The following is a 17,834-nucleotide window of genomic DNA, read 5'->3' on the forward strand; positions in this document are numbered from 1 at the left end:
TGCTTGGCCTACTTGGATTGACCCTGGACTGTGTATCCCGGCAGTTGAGCTTTGGACGTGACCTTCTGTATTTGTCAGTGAGACTTGGAGTCAGGGGTTCAGGAATCTCATGGTCAGCAATCTCATCCTGTTGCTTCTTGCTCTCTGACCAGTTTTACCAAGAAGTCTCCACGGGACACATGATAAATGGATGCTCATCAAAATTTGATAATTCTGAACAAAACAAATTAACTGAATTTTGGATCTTCATCATCATTATTTTTCATTCCAGTCGTTCTAGATGATGGATTTTATCATCACTGTTCCATTCTGACTCTAAGTGGAGGGGGAAAGAAATTTGCTGCCTGATCTCTGATGACGCTTGAAGTTAATGTTATTGTTGCCATGAATGAAAAAACATTGTGTACCAAGGGCCAAGGGTAAGTGGCCTTCAGCTAACACTGTTAGAGAAGTCATTTTGCTTTGCTGCCTTGTCCTTCTCCTTGCAAACATTTGCTTAGCAACACCTGACCTCGGTTATTACATAATGTTTACTTTGATAATATGTGTATAGTAATCATGGACATTTTCTTGCATTAGTTAAAAGGTTTGCAAACTAAGGTCTGGAGATCCCAGAGATGCTTGTTGGGTGCTTATCAGGAGCTTCTCAGTGAGAAGACCAGCAATGACAGATAAGCTTGCCAACCACTACAAAGCTACACCTGTCATGAACATACATGACAAAATTTGGGAGTGTCCTAGCAGTCATCCTAGGCTCTCGCAGGGTGACAGTGAGGTGCAACCTGTGTGAAATGCTTTGCACTCTAGAACCACACCTCAGAATCCTGGTTGATATTCATGGCCTTAGAAACCATGCAAAATTCTTCTTTGGACTATCAGTTTTTTTGTTGCTTTATTTCTGCACGCCCCGCTCTGCCCGCCCAGTAAATAATGTCAATCAAGAGTGTACAGAATTTCAAAACATAAAAATATAAAGGAACCTCCCTGGAGGAGATTCATGGAGCCATCCAGTCCAGTAGGGTAGACCATTTTCCACAGTGGCCAATCGGAAACCCACAGGCAGGGCATGGAGGCAACAGCAGGACACACCCAGAATAAAACCCCAGTCTGAAGAGGCCCTTTGTGAACTGAAAACGTTGCAAAAGTACAATTGGTTGTAAGTTTTTGTACCAGAACCATTGTCGGAGGGCCACTGTTGATCAGCACTGCAGAGCACCGTGGCCAGCAGCCAGTGCTTTCTTCCTGGGGGTGCGCATACTACCCCTAAACATTTTGTGAATCTAAGTTTGGCCTTATTGGGGGGCAGTATTTCAATATGAGTAGGAAAATGAGAGTACCCCTAGACATTTTTTTTTTGTAAAAAAGCACTGCCTGCAGCCAAAAGCTCAAAGTCTTCAGAGAGAGCCTCTCCTAGAGCACCAGCCTTTTCATCAGTGGGCGGGGGCGGGGAAAAGGACTGAATAATTGCAATTCCAAATACAGCAATCTTCATAGGCCATTGAATAGCAGATCTCCATCAGACTTCTTAGGGGAAGGATTTGAACTCTACTGCATCACTTAAACCATCAGGGCTTACCCAAGTCAGACCCTCCCAGTGTCCCTTTTTTTCCAGGGACAGTCCTGGATTTACAGAAGCCACCCCAGTTTCTAATTTGATCCCGGAATGTCACGCTTTTCCTTAGGATGTCTCTGTTTTTATTGGGGAAATGTGGGCAGGTATGGAGTTCTGTGACACCCCCCCCCCCCCGAGCCAAGGAGCCAACAACCTTTAGAATACACCTGAAGTCAGCCCTGTATAGGAAAGGTTTTTTTGGAAAAAATGTTTAATATTTTATTATGCTTTTATATATGTTGGACGCCAGCCAGAGTGGCTGGTGCAGCCCAGTCAGATGGGCAGGGAATAAATAATAAAATTATTATCGTAGCCTTTTTATCCTCGGGTGAGAAGAGCTTTGTGCCCGGGACGGGAAAATGGGAGTCAACAGACACTCAAGGAATAGTTTCAGAGAAAAAGCTTTATTTCTACCATCCGGCTGGTAGAAGGAGCAAGTGTGATAACTCACAAACAAGCACGAGTTCACAGCCATTTGCACAGAGCATATATTCCCCTTCAGTTCCCTCCCCTTTCTCCTCCTCCTAAAGAGTCATGCCCCATGAGTTCCCCTGAGCATGAACAGAAAGCTGCTGTCTTGGGACTCTTTTGGACTCTTGGCGCCTTTCCCAGGAAAGGGGATGAGCGAGGAGCCTTGCGGTTCAGTGTGTCCAAGATGTGTTACAACCGAATAAGATAAGAGTCACTTCCCAGGCCTGAGTATTCTTGGCAATGACAGAGCCTATTCATTAGCCTTTTTGAAGCTCTCTCGTACTGATAAAAGTAACATTTTGCCTATGCATCTTGTGAGAAAAGCAGAGAAGAGCAGAGAAAAGCTGTTTTGGATTTTTAGTTACAGATAGGTAGCCGTGTTGGTCTGCCATAGTCAAAACAAAACAAATTCCTTCCAGTAGCACCTTAAAGACCAACTAAGTCAGTTCTTGGTATGAGCTTTCGTGTGCATGCACACTTCTTCAGATACCTGACTTGGATTTTTAGAAAAGAGAAAGGAATTTTGGACAGTTTTGAGGCCTAAGGTGACTTCGGCCTAGGTGGGGCACCTGTCCTCACCTCCTTCATTATTACGTATGCCCCTATTTTCATTGGAGAAATGTTGGGAGGTATGCCATTTTTTTGCCCGAGGTGGAATGACTCCCTGTCTCCCCACCCCCTAATGTTAAGGCACATAATACTTGAGGTCAGCCAAATACTTCATCACCTGAGGCAGAAAATCGCACGATTTTACTGCCAGTAAAAATAAGAGTAATAATAAATTATCTGTCATTCAAAACATGGAGTCTGAGATGGCCACCTCACTCTGTCTAATAGTAGGGCTAACCCTGTAAAGTATGGGTAGGCAAACTAAGGCCCAGGGGCTCGATCCGGCCCAGTCGCCTTCTAAATCCAGCCCACAGACGGTCCGGGAATCAGCGTGTTTTTACATGAGTAGAATGTGTCCTTTTATTTAAAATGCATCTCTGGGTTATTTTTGGGGCATATGAATTCATTCATTCCCCCCCTTCAGAATATAGTCCGGCCCCCCACAAGGTCTGAGGGACAGTGGCCCACGGCTGAAAAAGGTTGCTGACTCTTGCTGTAAGGCGTCTACATTCACAGTACTCGTGATGCTGCACATACTTGTTTTGGTGACTCAGGGGCCAGCAGGCAACTGACCAAATGTCTGGATGCTCACTGAGAACGGGGGACAGATGCCTTGTGCAAAGTGCACTCTTTCAGTACAGTTCCTATGTGTATTTGCGTTCTCACAGTTCTGCGGGCCATATAAATGTGTGGTTTGTTTCTTTGCTAGGACTTGCAGGTCCTGGTACTGTGCCATGACAGGCTTATGAATTACCCAGTCCTGTGTCGTGGTGAGAGGCGAGAGTGGGGCAGGAAGGGAATCCACAGAATCCCATAAGAGTGTTTTAACTCTTTTGCAGGTGACAGGAGTGGGATCAACGCCTGAAGAAGCAGAGGATCCAGACTAAGGTGCACCTCTCCCAGTGCACCTCCAAGTTCCATTTCACCCCACTTTAAGGTTGGTGAAGTCTTCCCAGGATAAGGATTGGTATTGCAAGAGTCGTATTGATAGCATTATCATCATTATCATTATCAGTGCTTTTTTCTGGGGGGACGCAAGGGTACGCAAACCCCTAAACATTTTGTGAATATAACAGGAGAAGCAGCTAAAAAAATTAAAATTTTTAGTTTCTTCTCTAGCATGGTGAATCGTCAGTTCCGTTGGTACCCCTGATGGTGGCCTCATTTCCTGTCACGGTGTTTCCCGAGTCTCAGATGGAAGCGAGCGTTTAATGTGTGAAGTAGGAGTTGTAATCTAGCACGGTGATTGGTCAGTTTTATTGCATTTACTGTATTTACTTTTCCCAATTTGAACTATAAAATTGTGATTTTCCCTGAGTCAAAATGAGAGTACCCCTAAACATTTTTTAAGAAAAAAAGCACTGATGATGATGATTATTATTATTAAAATGCACCAGGATTTAGTAGAGATTGTATCCCCTAGGCTGCAATCCTATTTATGCCTTTACTAACTCAAAAGAGGAGAGAAATAGCAAAGTTGGATAATATGGAGATGGGCAAAGTTTACTTTAATCATGCACGTCGAAAGAAAACCACTGGGACTAGCAGAGCGATGAGCCAAAGGAAATGAATGGGCTACTTGGTGGATAAAATTCAGATTGCAAATGCAAATGAATGCACGAGAGAGAGAGAGAGAGAGAGAGAGAGAGAGAGAGAGAGGGAGAGGGAGGGAGGGAGAGCGCATCTCCTACATTGGTTTAATTAGTTTTAAATTGGTTATATCCATGCAGGAGCAAATCTTGGGCACCTCATGGGCAGCCCCAGGAGCTCCTGCAGCTGTGACCCACATCCAGAGTTAAGTGATTTAAATGAGAAACTGGTAGAGAAAAGCAAAATAAATTGCCACGTTGGCATTATAATTCATTGGGGTTACACAGTTTCAAAGCACTGAACAAAGGAGCATATTGGAGTATCCTTAACCGATAAGTTTTACCCATCCCAGCTGGGCGTGGGGAGACCAGATTGATCCCTAAGGAAGCAAAAAATAGTCTTATCTGATATTTGGCAGCTTCCTAGGTTTTTAAATTCGGAACCCAATACCCAGTGCATGTTGTGGCTTTTGCACTAGACAGGCGCCACTGTCGGGGCTGATCACTTCTTATGCTGTGAAGGAAGGAAGAAGCCAAGGCTAGACTTGGCCAAGTTGCCTCCTTCCATTTCTCACTCCCAACAGGTGTGCAGAACCGTCAGAGAAGACAGCCCTGATAAACTGGCATGTGAAGCGGGAAGGCGGGTGCTCTAGGAGTGTGTAGAAAGTGTTTAAGTTACTTAGAAGTCACACTGCTTGTCAGTGGTCTGGATCTGAGAGCATTTTCCCTGCTCAGAGTGAGTTGACTTTGGGTGCCCTGAACAAAGGATGGCGTGGTGATGACAGTGGAAACTAACATTTCTTGTGCACTTATCTGACTGATCACCTGTAAAAAGGGACAGCAGACACCAGGCTTATGAGATCTATTTTATTTTGTGTCAGAACCCCAAGATCCACGAATGCAGAGTCAGGTGCAACAGCCATATATGCTAAGAATTAAAGAATTCTGAGGGCAGGAATTTGCTTTCCTTTATTAAAATTATTATTAAGTACCCAAGGCTTAACAGAGCTCACAGTCCTTCCATACAAAATCCCATTGGGAGTCAGAAATCTTTCATAATCTACTGTAAATCAGCAAGAGGCCTACAGTAGGTCCCGATCTACTTTCTGCCTCTCTCAATGCTATTCGCTCATAGCTGTATATTTACAAATACGCAGGTTACAAAGACACCAGTAAACCTCTGCCTAGCCCCTTTCACCTCCAAATGAAATTGATTCTTCGAAGACTCGATCCGTTAAAGAGAGCACAAAGCATTTTCCCCTCATGAGTAAATTGCTTTAAGGTCAACTGGCACTTTGTTGGGGCCAACACTGAAAAACAAATAGCTGTTGGACCATCAGGGAGGAGCACTTAAAAGACTCAAAAAATAATGAGTCTAACCATCTGGGCAGCTTCATTTAGAAAGAATTCAATGCCACAGATTAGTTTGTGTTGTTGAAACAATAAAAAGTTCTTTTTTAAAAAGAGAGACCGATGTCTTGACATTCCGAAGCAGACTGGGAGGCAAGGCAGTCCACTCATGCCAATAAGATGCTTATGCTAAAATAATTTCCACAAGGCTCTGGGTGGAACTGAGGCTGTGCACATATCTGAGGCTTAAAATGCAATAACATCGTTTCCCCTTGCTGCTTTTCAAGTCGCTTTTTCACATTGCTGTATTCATCAGAGAGTGGGTGGAGATGTCTTCACTCAATGCACATTACCTAATTTGCTTTCCCTCACCAAACTCCTGTTCAAGGAGGCTGTCGTCTGTGCATGCGTTGTCAAGTTCACATGCACAACAGCTGTCTCAAATGTACACACCTAAGCTTCAAGTTTTCAAATTGGATGGAAGCTGGTTTGAGGGAAAATGCATCAAACAGCAGTATTTCTTGAACTACAGGAGACAATATGGATTGTGGCTAACTTCATGTGTGCTCAGCTTCAAACACCAGCGGCAGGAGCACACTGAAGCCAGAATCAATGGCAATGAGTACACAGTCTAAATCAGAATGGAAGTTGTGCAGAGTAGAGCAGAGTTTAAATACTTTAAATAAATAAATGTCTTGCTTAAAACTCTCCCTAGAAATTAAACAGTATATGATCGAGACAGCATCATGAACTAGTTCCTACATTGTTTTAAACAGTTGCTGATTTATTTATTTCTCGAGTGGTTGAGTGAAGACATATGGGTATGTTATATATTGTGATAAATAACACGGTTAAATTAATATGTAGCCAGCCAGCTACAAGACAATAGCATGGCCGAGCCGCCTTGTGGAGCAAGGTTGAATTTGACATCACTCACACACTTCATCAGGAGAGGGGCAAAGAGGGGGGAGGTGGATGCGCCAATCTGAATTACATAACAAAAATGCTTCTCAACCCCAGAGCATTAGGAAGTCAAATTACCTCTCTGATGCCTTTCCTCATAGCTTCATCAAACACTGCAGGACTTGAATCTGCTAAAAGGCTTCTTCAAACACATTTATCTCTGCTAAAGTAAATGCGTGAAATAGCTCTCCTGTAGAAAAGGTCCTTTAAGTTCACCCACTGAAACCATCTGTTGTGTGAATCAAATGCAATAGCTTTATATGATTCCATTAAACACGCAACATATATAGTTGGCAGAACGTCTTCTCACCCCCTCATATTTTTTATTAAAGAGCCACAAGAGGTTATTTACTTTTATTGTTTTCTTCATTCCCATTTTCTTTCATCTTATTGGCAAGGAGCACCATGCACACTGATTTAAAAAATGCATCCATAAAAATAACAAAACAATCAACCCTAGACTGGTTCCCTCATTCATTTTCATTTTCATTTTTTTGATACGGTAGTGTCATATATATTTTTAAAACCATTCTAATTTCATCTGGGGAATATTTTGTATGCAGGCACCCCCCTGTGGTGACAATTGGTATTTATGTCAAGTGACAAGCTTGAGAATTGAACAGGATTACTGTACTTGACCAGGTAGAGATACCAGCCATCTTCACACAGCCAGGATCAAGACACATTCCTAATTGTACGCAAGTGAAATTGAGCACAACTTCAAACAATCTCCTCGTGACTTTGTCACATCAGATGTGGTGGACATCCTTTGCTTAACCAGTGCTGTTTTTCTAGAAAAAAAGAGGTGCTGGAACTCACCATGAACACCTCCCTTGTTCTCTTATACAGTGGTACCTCAGGTTAAGAACTTAATTCGTTTTGGAGGTCTGTTCTTAACCTGAAACTGTTCTTAACCTGAAGCACCACTTTAGCTAATGGGCCTCCTGCTGCTGCTGCACCGCCGGAGCACAATTTCTGTTCTCATTCTGAAGCAAAGTTCTTAACCCAAGGTACTATTTCTGGGTTAGCAGAGTCTGTAACCTGAAGCATATGTAACCTGAAGCATATGTAACCCAAGCTACCACTGTAATGGCAGTGGCGCCCACCTGAGAGGGGCTGAAATGGAGTTCTGGCAAGTTCCAGCTGAGAAAAAGCCCTCCTTAAGCTTGCTCTAAGGCCAAATATGCTACAATGCTGCTGTTGTCCATGTAAACCTGATACCTTAAGGAAGGAAAGGACCACACATTATGAACAGTACAGCGCTGCCGTTTAAATGGCCACCCCCACTGTCAGGTTTCCTCATCATCATCCCTACAATGAGGCAGAATGAGGCAGGTGGCAGATTCTGAGGTCCAGGAGCAGCCAGAGCTGTGAGTGCCTATGCCAGCTTGTTGCCCTCAACTGCAGTGGAAAACACTGTCCTTTCCCAGTATTGGAGTAAGATTAAACTACCAGTCCTGCTGGTTCCTATCTGTGCCTTGGGGTAGGCGCCATCTTGTCCTTCACCTCATAGCTGTCAACTTTTCCCTTTTCTTTTTTTTTTTAAAATAATTTTTATTGGGTTTTTACATTTTATAACAACAGACACACACACAAAGACAAAGACAAACAAACACACAAATACAATTACATACCCTAAGTTTCTTTACCCACTTTCATTGACTTCCCCCCACCCCCTCCTCTTACATCCCAATTCCAAAGTTAATTCAGCAAGTTCTTACCTAACCTCTTAAAGATATTCACATTGCTTTTGAAAATTAAAATCTTTTGTTTATCTGTATTCAACTATCCAATTCTCTTATAATCATTAATTTCTTTTTTTTTTAAGGTCGATCTAACTTCCCCTTCACAAATTTTCCCTTTATTATATTAATTATAGGTCACATTGTCCAAGTAAAACAAAACATAACATTTTATAATTCTATTCTCTCCCCCCCCTGCCCCGGTTTCTGTCCCTTCCTAGACAAATGTCCAGAAAACAAACAAAAAATATTTCTAGCCCGGATTCCTCACGTCCGAGGCGTCTGATTCTCTGTCAGTCCCTCTCTGCCAGTTATATTGGTAGTTCTCTTTGATGGTCCTAAGACCCCGAAGGAGTTCAGTCAGAGTCAGATCATATTTTCTTTCATTCAGAATGTTGAAGAGTGTTTGCTGCGAAAGACCATCTAGTTTTCCATACTCAAGAGAAAAGTCCCAATCATATTGCTTTGTTCTTTCTAGTTTTAATATTCCAAGTACTCCAGGGGCTTCTCTCTTCTTCTTTCTCATCTTTCACAGGTCTGTAATCCAGAGGTCTTCTTGCTCATACTCTGACGCTGCAGATTTCTGGTTGATATTTTCCACTTGTAGTGTCTGAACTCCTTCTTTTTTCTCTGTCAATTCCAAAGGCATCTCTTCCTGCTCAGCTGCAGAATTTTTATCGTACATCTCCTTTGTGCATTCAGCAGAGTTGTTTGTTTCAGGATTCAAGGTCATAAAAACTTTACTCAGAGCCATACTCTGCTCCTGCAGGATTCCCACGAGAAAAAACATTTTTTCTATCTCCGCCAGTAATTTTCCCTCTGCAGCCATTGTAATGTCACTAATTCCCCCTAGGGGGCTTTCAGTTATTTAGTAGTCCTTTTCCAATAATCTGTTACTTTGTTATTATCAATACTTTGTTTCCAATCGCCTCAGTCCAAATGTATCAACTTTAATTCCAAGAGTTATTAAATAACAAAATTCTTTACTTTGTCCGCCCGTTTGACAGCTTCTTTGACAGCTGTCAAACTCCTTTCACTTCTTCCTCCGGGACCCAAATAGGACACTCCCGGGTTTTTTTGGGGGGGATACACACAAAGTTCCAAATTCCCTTTCTCTCCAGCACAAAAATCTTGTTCTATCAAATTTGTGAGAAACTTTTAAATCCTCAAAACAGTATTCATTCCGCCTTAATTCTCCGTTCCTTGCTTTGAAGCGTCTATAAGTAGAGGGGGTGCGGACTTCCCTTTAACACATCCCCCGATCGTGCCGAATTCACAGGATAAAATTTTTAAAGTCCAAATTCCACTACTCACGGGTCCTTTGTTATCCAGTCCAAATTTGGGAAGAAAGTCAGCGCTCTCCGGCCATGGCTTGCGGCTTCACTCTACTGAGGTAGCGGTCTACTCTCAGCACCACGCCACTCTCCGTACCCTCTCCGCAGCCTTTAAAAAGGCTCTTCGTGGGTCGGGGAGGGCGCTTAAGGTGCCCACCGAGTCACCAAGTCCGCAGGCTTCCGCGCCTGCGGTTTCTGAGGGTCCCCGTGTCGCCGGCACGGCAAGACCCGTCCTCAGCAGAGCCGATTCCCTCCGGAGCTCGGAGGGAATCCGCCATTAGCCGTTCGCGCTAACCCGGAAGTCAACTTTTCCCTTTTCTTGTGAGGAATCCCATTCGGAATAAGGGAATTTTCCTTAAAAAAAGGGAAACGTTGACAGCTATGCTTCACCTCAGATGGCAAAATGTCTTGAACAGGCCTTGGCAAAAGGGAAAGAGGGAGATCTCATAATGGACTACTGTATTTATTAACAGCAGGCCTCTTTTACATTGCAACATGTAGTTCTGCCCTTTTTCTCAGTATTTTCTAGACCAGCACAATGACCAATGCACAGAAGGTAACCTATTTGGAGGCACATGGCTTTTTTAAAGATCTTGTTGCTGTGTGTATTATTACTCTTTACAACTGCAATTTAGAAGTATAATAGGCTGTACCAGTGCTATTTTTCTAGAAAAAGAGGTGCAGGAACTCACCATGAATGTATCCATTCTTCTCTTATAATGGAAATGGCACCCACCTGAGAGGTACCGAAACTCTGGTGAGTTCCGGCTGGAAAAAAAAAAAAAAAAAAAAAGCCCTGGGCTATGCTTAGAGATGGGCATGGTAACAGAAGCAGGTTTTAATTTCAAATAAAAATGCAAAGCTTTAATGGCTTCTGCCTGCAGTGATTATTCATGTATTTCTGGTTTTTATAGCAGCAGCAGCAGCAGTAGTTAATCAAGGGTGCAAATGGCAAATGCCCAGTCTTGAGAGAAATGAGCTGTGCAAAAGATTCAGACAAACATGGCCCAACTGTTCATATAATGGTTACATAAGACGTGTATTTAGCATCACACACCTTTGCTCACAATTTGCTGCAGATCAGCATGTCCTTCATTTTTCTTCCTCCATTAAAATGGCAAGCAAACAAAAGGGGGGGGGGCTCTTTCCAAAACCAGGAGAGCCATGTGTCTTTGCCAAGAGTCACATGCTCCAGGAACGGACAATATAAAAGCAAAAAATCAACTACCGTTCACTGCTTTCATGTCCTCGTCTACTCTCCTTCAATGGTTTCAATTCTCCCTAAAGAACAAAAGGGAACTTGCTTCATGCAAGGGACTCGGTCTTAGTGCAGTTTCTAACAAGTTAAGATGGATCTTCTCCACAGCCATGGCGTGCTCATAATTCAGCATTTGCAGAAGGATTACAGGTCATGCCAGAGCTTTCTAAACTTCATGTCACATGTCGGAGATCCTCGGAACATTTTTACAATTTATTTTCCTCTTTGGTTCCAGCTTAATCAAGTGGTTGGGACAAAAATGATCTGGGTGGCAGTGATCGGTGATTGGTTTAATCTTATATTTAAATGGTAAGGTTTGTTGCTTCCTTGGAAAGTTTGGGAATGGCAGGATCCACAGTCTTCTGAGATCAGAAATCTTCCGGGGACTGTTGGTTACTGAAATTATTTAGGGTTTCATTGAATGCTAGCCGGAGTTGATCCATTAACACTGATGTGTATAACTTAGGCTCATTAATTCCAATGAGTCTGTTCCCTTAGTTGGATGCAACCTGTAGTATTTAAGCTTTGAAGAGTTATCTTCCCCCCTTTTAAACAAGACAAAGGAAAGTAATGCTTCTGCTTCAGCATATTATGGTAAAACTGATCTAGCAGTCAAGCAAGAATCAGTAATATAAAGGAGACTGGTATGTTGCTAAATAACGTGTTGGATTTGTGTGTCCATTGAAGATAATGCTTTCTTTTCTGGCAGGATTTTGTTTGGTCATCGTCCATATTGGTGGGTCCAGGAGACAATGATCTATCCAAACCAAACTACCCCATGCCTTGAGCAGTTTCCTATAACATGTGAAACAGGACCAGGTAAGATATAGAGTATGATCTGGATGCCACTGCAAAGCAGAACTGGGGTTGGTCTGTGCCTGCCTGGGAACATTGCTTTTGGTTCTATGATAGAAGGAAGGTGGGGAATAAATGTGAGAATAATTTTGTGTGTGTGTCTCTCTCTGTGTGTGTGCCTTCACTACTATGGAGTTGCAAATGGCCAGCTGCCTGGTTTTTATTTGGGGGGGGGGGAGAGATTTAAATTAGGGAAGAAATTCTCCAGAATGATTTAAAACAGCATGAAGAACTGAAAAGACCTGGTTCAACTGCTTGTGATAACATTCACATCCTTGCCCCCATCTGTAGAAAAGCAGTGTAGAAAATGCTAGTCTTAGTAGAAGATTTCAACTTCAGAAGTAGCTTTCATAAGAATGATTAACTGCAGAAAAGAAAGAAGGAAGAGAAGGAAAATTAATCTGCTACAATTAATCTGCTACAATGCCATCATTGTAGCAGATTAATAGATCAGGTACTATTTGTCCCATCAGCTACAGGGTAGCTGAGTCAATCATTTATAAGGATGGCCTTTAAGTTCTGGAAACCAATAAAACTATTTAGGACCAGCAACATAAGTGGCTTGGTATCCATTTCCCTGAGAAGTTAATATCTAGTCTGGCTGCAAAGAACAGCTGCTTGAAGTGTTTCTTCATGCCATGCTTTTCCATACCATGTTACCAAGTATTACTACAGGGCAGCGAAATATGGATTTGACAAAAAGGAGCTGTGAGCAATTTACCAGGCACAGAAACACAGCAAGCTGCCTTATACTAAGCCCGTTTCGTGGAACCTTGTCTACACTGAGTGGCAGTGGCTCTTCAGGATTTCAGGCAGGGAGTCTCTCCTAGCCCTACCTGGATGCTGGGGGTGGAACCTAGGACCCTCTGCATGGAAAGCAGATTCTCTAACAGGTGAGCTATGGCCCTTCCCCAAATGCAAGTGCCATGCACCAGCACCACACGGTCTTGAGATTAGTCTGAAGACATGCGATACAGTTCTACTGCTGAAGCAAAGGAACACTGGTCCTATCAGCCAATCGCATGGGAAACCTCATGGGTTTCACATGTAAGCTGGAGGGCAAATGGGATACAAGTGAAATAAACTGATGTAAGGAAACAGCCTATGAGAATGGGCTGTTTGTATATAACTGCCGCGTCCCACCCCGGCAGCTCCATACCCTCCAACATTTCTCTGATGAAACTAGCGGTGTCCTATTTAATAATTAATGATGATGATGATGATGCTTTTATTATTTAAGTCTCACCCATCTGACTGGGTTGTCCTACCCACTCTGGGCAGCTTCCAACATACATAAAAACATTATTAAATAGTTAACATTGAAAAACTTCCCTATACAGGGCTGCCTTCTGGAGTCTTATAAAGGTTGTATAGTTACTTATCTCCTTAGCTCAGGGGTAACGTAACTCCATACCCTCCAACATTTCTCTGCTGAAAATAGGGGTGTCCTAAGGAAAAGCCGGACATTCCAGGATCAAATCAGAAACCAGGAAGGCTTCTGTAAATCCAGGATTGTCCCTGGAAAATAGGGACACATGGGAGGTCTGCAGCTCCATCTCTAAGAGATGAGAGATTAGAATGCTAATTTTGCTACCATGAGTATGGATCAGTTACCTTTATGGTTAGGGATTTTCTTTTCTTTGTTTTTTAAGATTCATTGGCTGCTAGTTTCCGTGGGTGATTTCTCCTTCTCTGGTCTGATGGGAGACGTCTCTTAAGATTGGGCATCTAGTTGCTCTGCATATGAATACTGCAGGCAATTTAGTCCTATGGGCACATCTGAAGTTTATAATACACCTCTTACCTGTTTGCTGATCCCCCTGTAACTGCAGTATTATTAATAACCATATTTTTCGCTCTATAAGACACACCAGACCACAAGGCGCACCTAGTTTTGGAGGAGGAAAACAAGAAAAAAATATTCTGAATCTCAGAAACCAGAACAGCAAGAGGGATCACTGCACAGTGAAAACAGCAATCCCTCTTGCTGTTCTGGCTTCTGTTATAGCTGCGCAGCCTGCATTCGCTCCATAAGACGCACACACATTCCCCCTTACTTTTTAGGAGGGAAAAAGTGAGTCTTATAGAGCAAAAAATACGGTAAGTTGTTTGGAATGCTACATGCCAACAACCCTGCCTTGTGACAGACACGTGGGCTTTGGAGATGTACCGGTGCCTTTTGTAATTTTACCACTCCCTTGTTTTGTTATTTCTCCACAGGAAGCCCCTCTGGACACGCCATGGGATCATCATGTGTCTGGTATGTGATGGTGTCAGCAGCCCTGAGCTACACGGTGAGGCAGAAAGGGAAATCGACCATTAATCTGCACAGGTCAGTCTCTTTCCCAAAGCCCCCCGTTGAGGAACGTTATACATTTGCCACAAGATGGGCAGTGTGAAAATGCTTTCGGTCACCTTTTGTTACTGTTTTTTTGTTCAATCAGCAACAATACAAAGGAGATTTTGCAGCAATCCCTTTGGTAACTTAAAGCCTTGTGTGCTGTTAATGCTGAACTCAAGAGAGATGAGCGGAGGGTGAGATGATAAAGACATGCCCTCATGGAAGGCTAGAGAGGCCCATGCCGCTTCCAGTTATGGAGACCTTTCACCATGAAACAATTAAAAATAACAAAACATGAAAACAAAATAAAGCAATTTTTTGGGTCTGATGGACATGAAAAACAAGTAGTGGCATGCCAAATGCCAAAATAAAAAACAAGAAGTTTCTAAATTTGAGGACTCTTTGATTTTTAGGTCCAGGCCAAATGACCCCTGTGGCATCCACTCTGATCAGCCCTGAACTGAGATTTGGATGCTGAGAAGAGAGAGGGAAAAAACAGTCTAATAATTTTCATTTGGTTTTTTTTATTATCTCCTCCAACTGTTTCTTTGACAGACTCACCTGGTCTTTCCTGTGGAGCATGTTCTGGATTATTCAGATCAGTGTGTGTGTCTCGAGAGTCTTCATAGCAACACATTTCCCTCATCAAGTCATCCTTGGAGTGATTGCTGGTAATAAGGACAGAGCTTTCTTTTTCTATGGCAGGATTTTCTATGTACAGGATTTTGGAAATTACGGGAAAGTGGGTTCATAAGTATATTATGTGTGTAGTGGGAATGCATATCTAACCAGGTGTTCATGTCAATGTTAAAGTTGTTTTCAAAATTCTGAGGCGATAAGGAATAAGAAGCGGTGGCAGCAGGGCTAAATTTCACACACTGATTTTAACTTCTTTAGCTGCTGGCTTCTAGTTAAGACTTTTAAGTGAATAGGAAGTGTACTTAGTTTAGGCTATGTACCCATTAGTGACTTAAACTCCTCTGCATTTCAAGTCACATTTCCACATTGCGGTACACACCAGAGTGACGGTGGGACTGCCTCCACCTGGACCTATTTGGTTTCCCAATGCCTGCAACCCAACTCCATTCAAGAAGTTCTCATCTGTGCATGTGCAATGACTGTCTCAAGTGGACACACCTCAAGTGGACACACAACTACAGAGTGACTGTGGCTTACCTTTTCAATCCAGATGGGGCGTGTGTGTGTGTAACCTCTAAGTGGTTTTAAAAAAGGTAAAACATTAAAAGTAACAAAAGGCAGTTAATAACAGGTATTTAAAAATGTTCAAAAGATGATTAAAACCAACAGTAAACAAAAGGATTAAAAACATGCCAGCGTTCTTCATGTCTGGATACTCTTGCCTAAACAAAAACATTTTAAGCAGATGACGAAAAGAGAACAGCGAAGGTTCCTGTCTTACGAAGGGATACATTTTGCAATACCTTTCTCACTCTTTAAAGTGAGAACACTTTATCACAACAAACTCTCATTCTGGTGTGTGGGGTTTTTTGGGTATTTTTGGCTAAGCATGGAAATATATCCGTTTCAAGTAAACACATCACTTCTAATGTCTCATTTCTTCATTCACAGGCATGCTCGTTGCTGAAGCGTTTGAACATGCCCCAGCCATCCAAACAGCAAGTTTAAAAACATATATCCAGACAAACGTGTTCCTCTTTGTTTCCGCTCTCGGCTTTTACTTGGTTCTGAAGCTTATCGATATTGATCTTTTGTGGTCTATTCCGAAGGCAAAGAAATGGTGTGCCAACCCAGAGTGGATCAATATTGACACGACTCCATTCGCCGGACTGGTGAGGAACTTAGGTGCCCTGTTTGGGCTAGGCCTCAGCATTAACTCTGAGATGTTTATCTTGGGCTGTAAAGGTAAACATGGCTATAAACTGAGTTTCAGGATGTCATGCATAGCTACATCCTTAGCCACGCTGCAGCTCTATGATTTTATCAAGATACCCACCCACACCGAGTATCTGTTTTACATTCTTTCTTTCTGTAAAAGTGCAGCCATACCGCTTACGGTAGTGGCCTTTGTTCCGTATTGCATATACTTGCTCATGAAGCCAACAGAAAAGAAGTTTTGGTAGACATTAATGGTTGGTTTGCCTTGGAAGATCCTGGAACATCTTAAGATGCCAAGGATGCTCTGTGGCCGAAGACTCAAAACAGTTATTTCACTTTCTCTCACTCTCCATTCCGAACAATGGTGGGTATATTTCTGATTTGTAAAATCGAAAAGATGCTTACACCCAGGACTGAGATTCTCATACCAGAAATAATGATCGGTTAAGACCCAAATACTGACAATTAGACTGTTATAACATGGCTGCCTGAGCTTCCAACAGTTATGAAAAGTTTGTATATATGTATGTATTGGTAGTCAAAGCATGCTGGATTTTTTTCTGCCCTGAAACTGAAAAGTGCTTCGCCTACCTGCTCCTCTGTCTCAGCCCAGGAGATGTATAGTTTTACTCAGCACTGCATTTTCTGTATTTGTGTGGGCATGTGTACATTTGTATAGTTACTAGTAAATTAAACTTGCATTCTGCAAGCACCTACCTATGTTTCTGGCAACCCCTAGAGCTCACACTTCCCTCACATCCAAGCCTTAAGCAACTCTGTGACCCATGTGTGACTTACTTTGCTCTCTGCGGAAATGCTGACATCTATTCTGAGGTAAATGTCATGACCCAAGTTATTACTGTTAAGATCCAATATATTCATTTTGTCAGACTTTTCTATTAATCAGTGTTTTGTGGACTGTATATGTGCCAAATTTCAGTTTGCTAGGTGACCCATAATTTCCACCACCTTTTGGGAGTATATATTTTTTGTCTTGTATCTTCCCATCCCATTTAGTGAGACACAGAGGCTACAACCCTATACTCACTTAGCTGGGACTTAAGAGTCAGTGAACTCAATGGGATTTCAAGTAGAAATGTATAGGATTTGCACTGTTACTCTCTGCCTTTCAGAGCCTTTCAGTTTTTTCAGGTAACTGTGGAGTGTTTTGGATAATGAATGTGCAAAATTTCAGCTTTCTGGGAAGCCTGGAAGATGCTCAACCATTTGAGGGTGTTCTTTGAATACTCTGTTTTGTAGGAGCTGTGTACAAATGTCCCATTTTTAACTTTGTGTAGCAACTGGGGTGCTTTGGACTGTACATGTACCAAATGTCAAGGCTCTACAATATTGGGGCTCATTTATTCACTGTAAAGAGAGAAAACGAGTGATTAATATTTACTAAAATTATGCTGTTATTTGATATAACTTATCTGGATCATATAATAATTTGTGAGGTAGCTACAGTGGTATCTCGGGTTAAGTACTTAATTCGTTCTGGAGGTCCTGAAACTGTTCTTAACCTGAAGCACCACTTTAGCTAATGGGGCCTCCTGCTGCTGCTGTGCCACCGGAGCACGATTTCTGTTCTTATCCTGAAGCAAAGTTCTTAACCTGAGGTACTATTTCTGGGTTAGCAGAGTCTGTAACCTGAAGCATCTGTAACCTGAAGCGTCTGTAACCCGAGGTACCACTGTACTAGTAAAATGCTGTCCTCAGATTTTTCCAAGAATGTGAAGCAAAAGTAACTACTTAGTTGGTCATTACATAACAGGAAGGCAAGTATTTCTGCACTGATATGTCACTTGTATTTTTGTATCTTGCATGGTATTTCTGCACCCTCCCTTGAACTG

The 17,834-nt window shown here is 42.4% G+C and overlaps 1 protein-coding gene and 1 long non-coding RNA gene across 2 annotated transcripts; both read left to right on the forward strand.

Moving 5' to 3' along the window:
- Nucleotides 1–163: 163 nt before the first annotated feature.
- On the forward strand, nt 164–5,502 carry LOC309348986. Its single transcript, XR_014159605.1, has 3 exons — nt 164–412; nt 3,532–3,629; nt 5,439–5,502. It is a non-coding gene; the product is annotated as an uncharacterized lncRNA (long non-coding RNA).
- Nucleotides 5,503–10,548: 5,046 nt separating this feature from the next.
- G6PC2 (glucose-6-phosphatase catalytic subunit 2) lies at nt 10,549–17,440 on the forward strand. The gene is made up of 5 exons (XM_081873289.1): nt 10,549–11,237; nt 11,638–11,747; nt 14,004–14,115; nt 14,680–14,795; nt 15,715–17,440. Exons 1-5 carry the CDS (start codon nt 11,020–11,022, stop codon nt 16,224–16,226), a joined length of 1,068 nt encoding a protein of 355 aa, XP_081729415.1. The 5' UTR covers nt 10,549–11,019; the 3' UTR covers nt 16,227–17,440.
- The last annotated feature ends 394 nt before the right edge of the window (nt 17,441–17,834 follow it).

The sequence above is a fragment of the Podarcis erhardii genome (assembly GCF_964252035.2).
Source record: "Podarcis erhardii genome assembly, chromosome: 1".
Lineage (NCBI taxonomy): Eukaryota > Metazoa > Chordata > Lepidosauria > Squamata > Lacertidae > Podarcis > Podarcis erhardii.

Excerpts from the sequence above, each read along its gene's own strand:
- G6PC2 (XM_081873289.1), top strand. The coding sequence starts at position 11,020 with ATGGATCTTCTCCACAGCCATGGCGTGCTCATAATTCAGCATTTGCAG. Across the intron at positions 11,748-14,003 it reads AACATGTGAAACAGGACCAG|GAAGCCCCTCTGGACACGCC; the intron begins GTAAGATATAGA and ends ATTTCTCCACAG. Across the intron at positions 14,796-15,714 it reads CATCCTTGGAGTGATTGCTG|GCATGCTCGTTGCTGAAGCG; the intron begins GTAATAAGGACA and ends CTTCATTCACAG.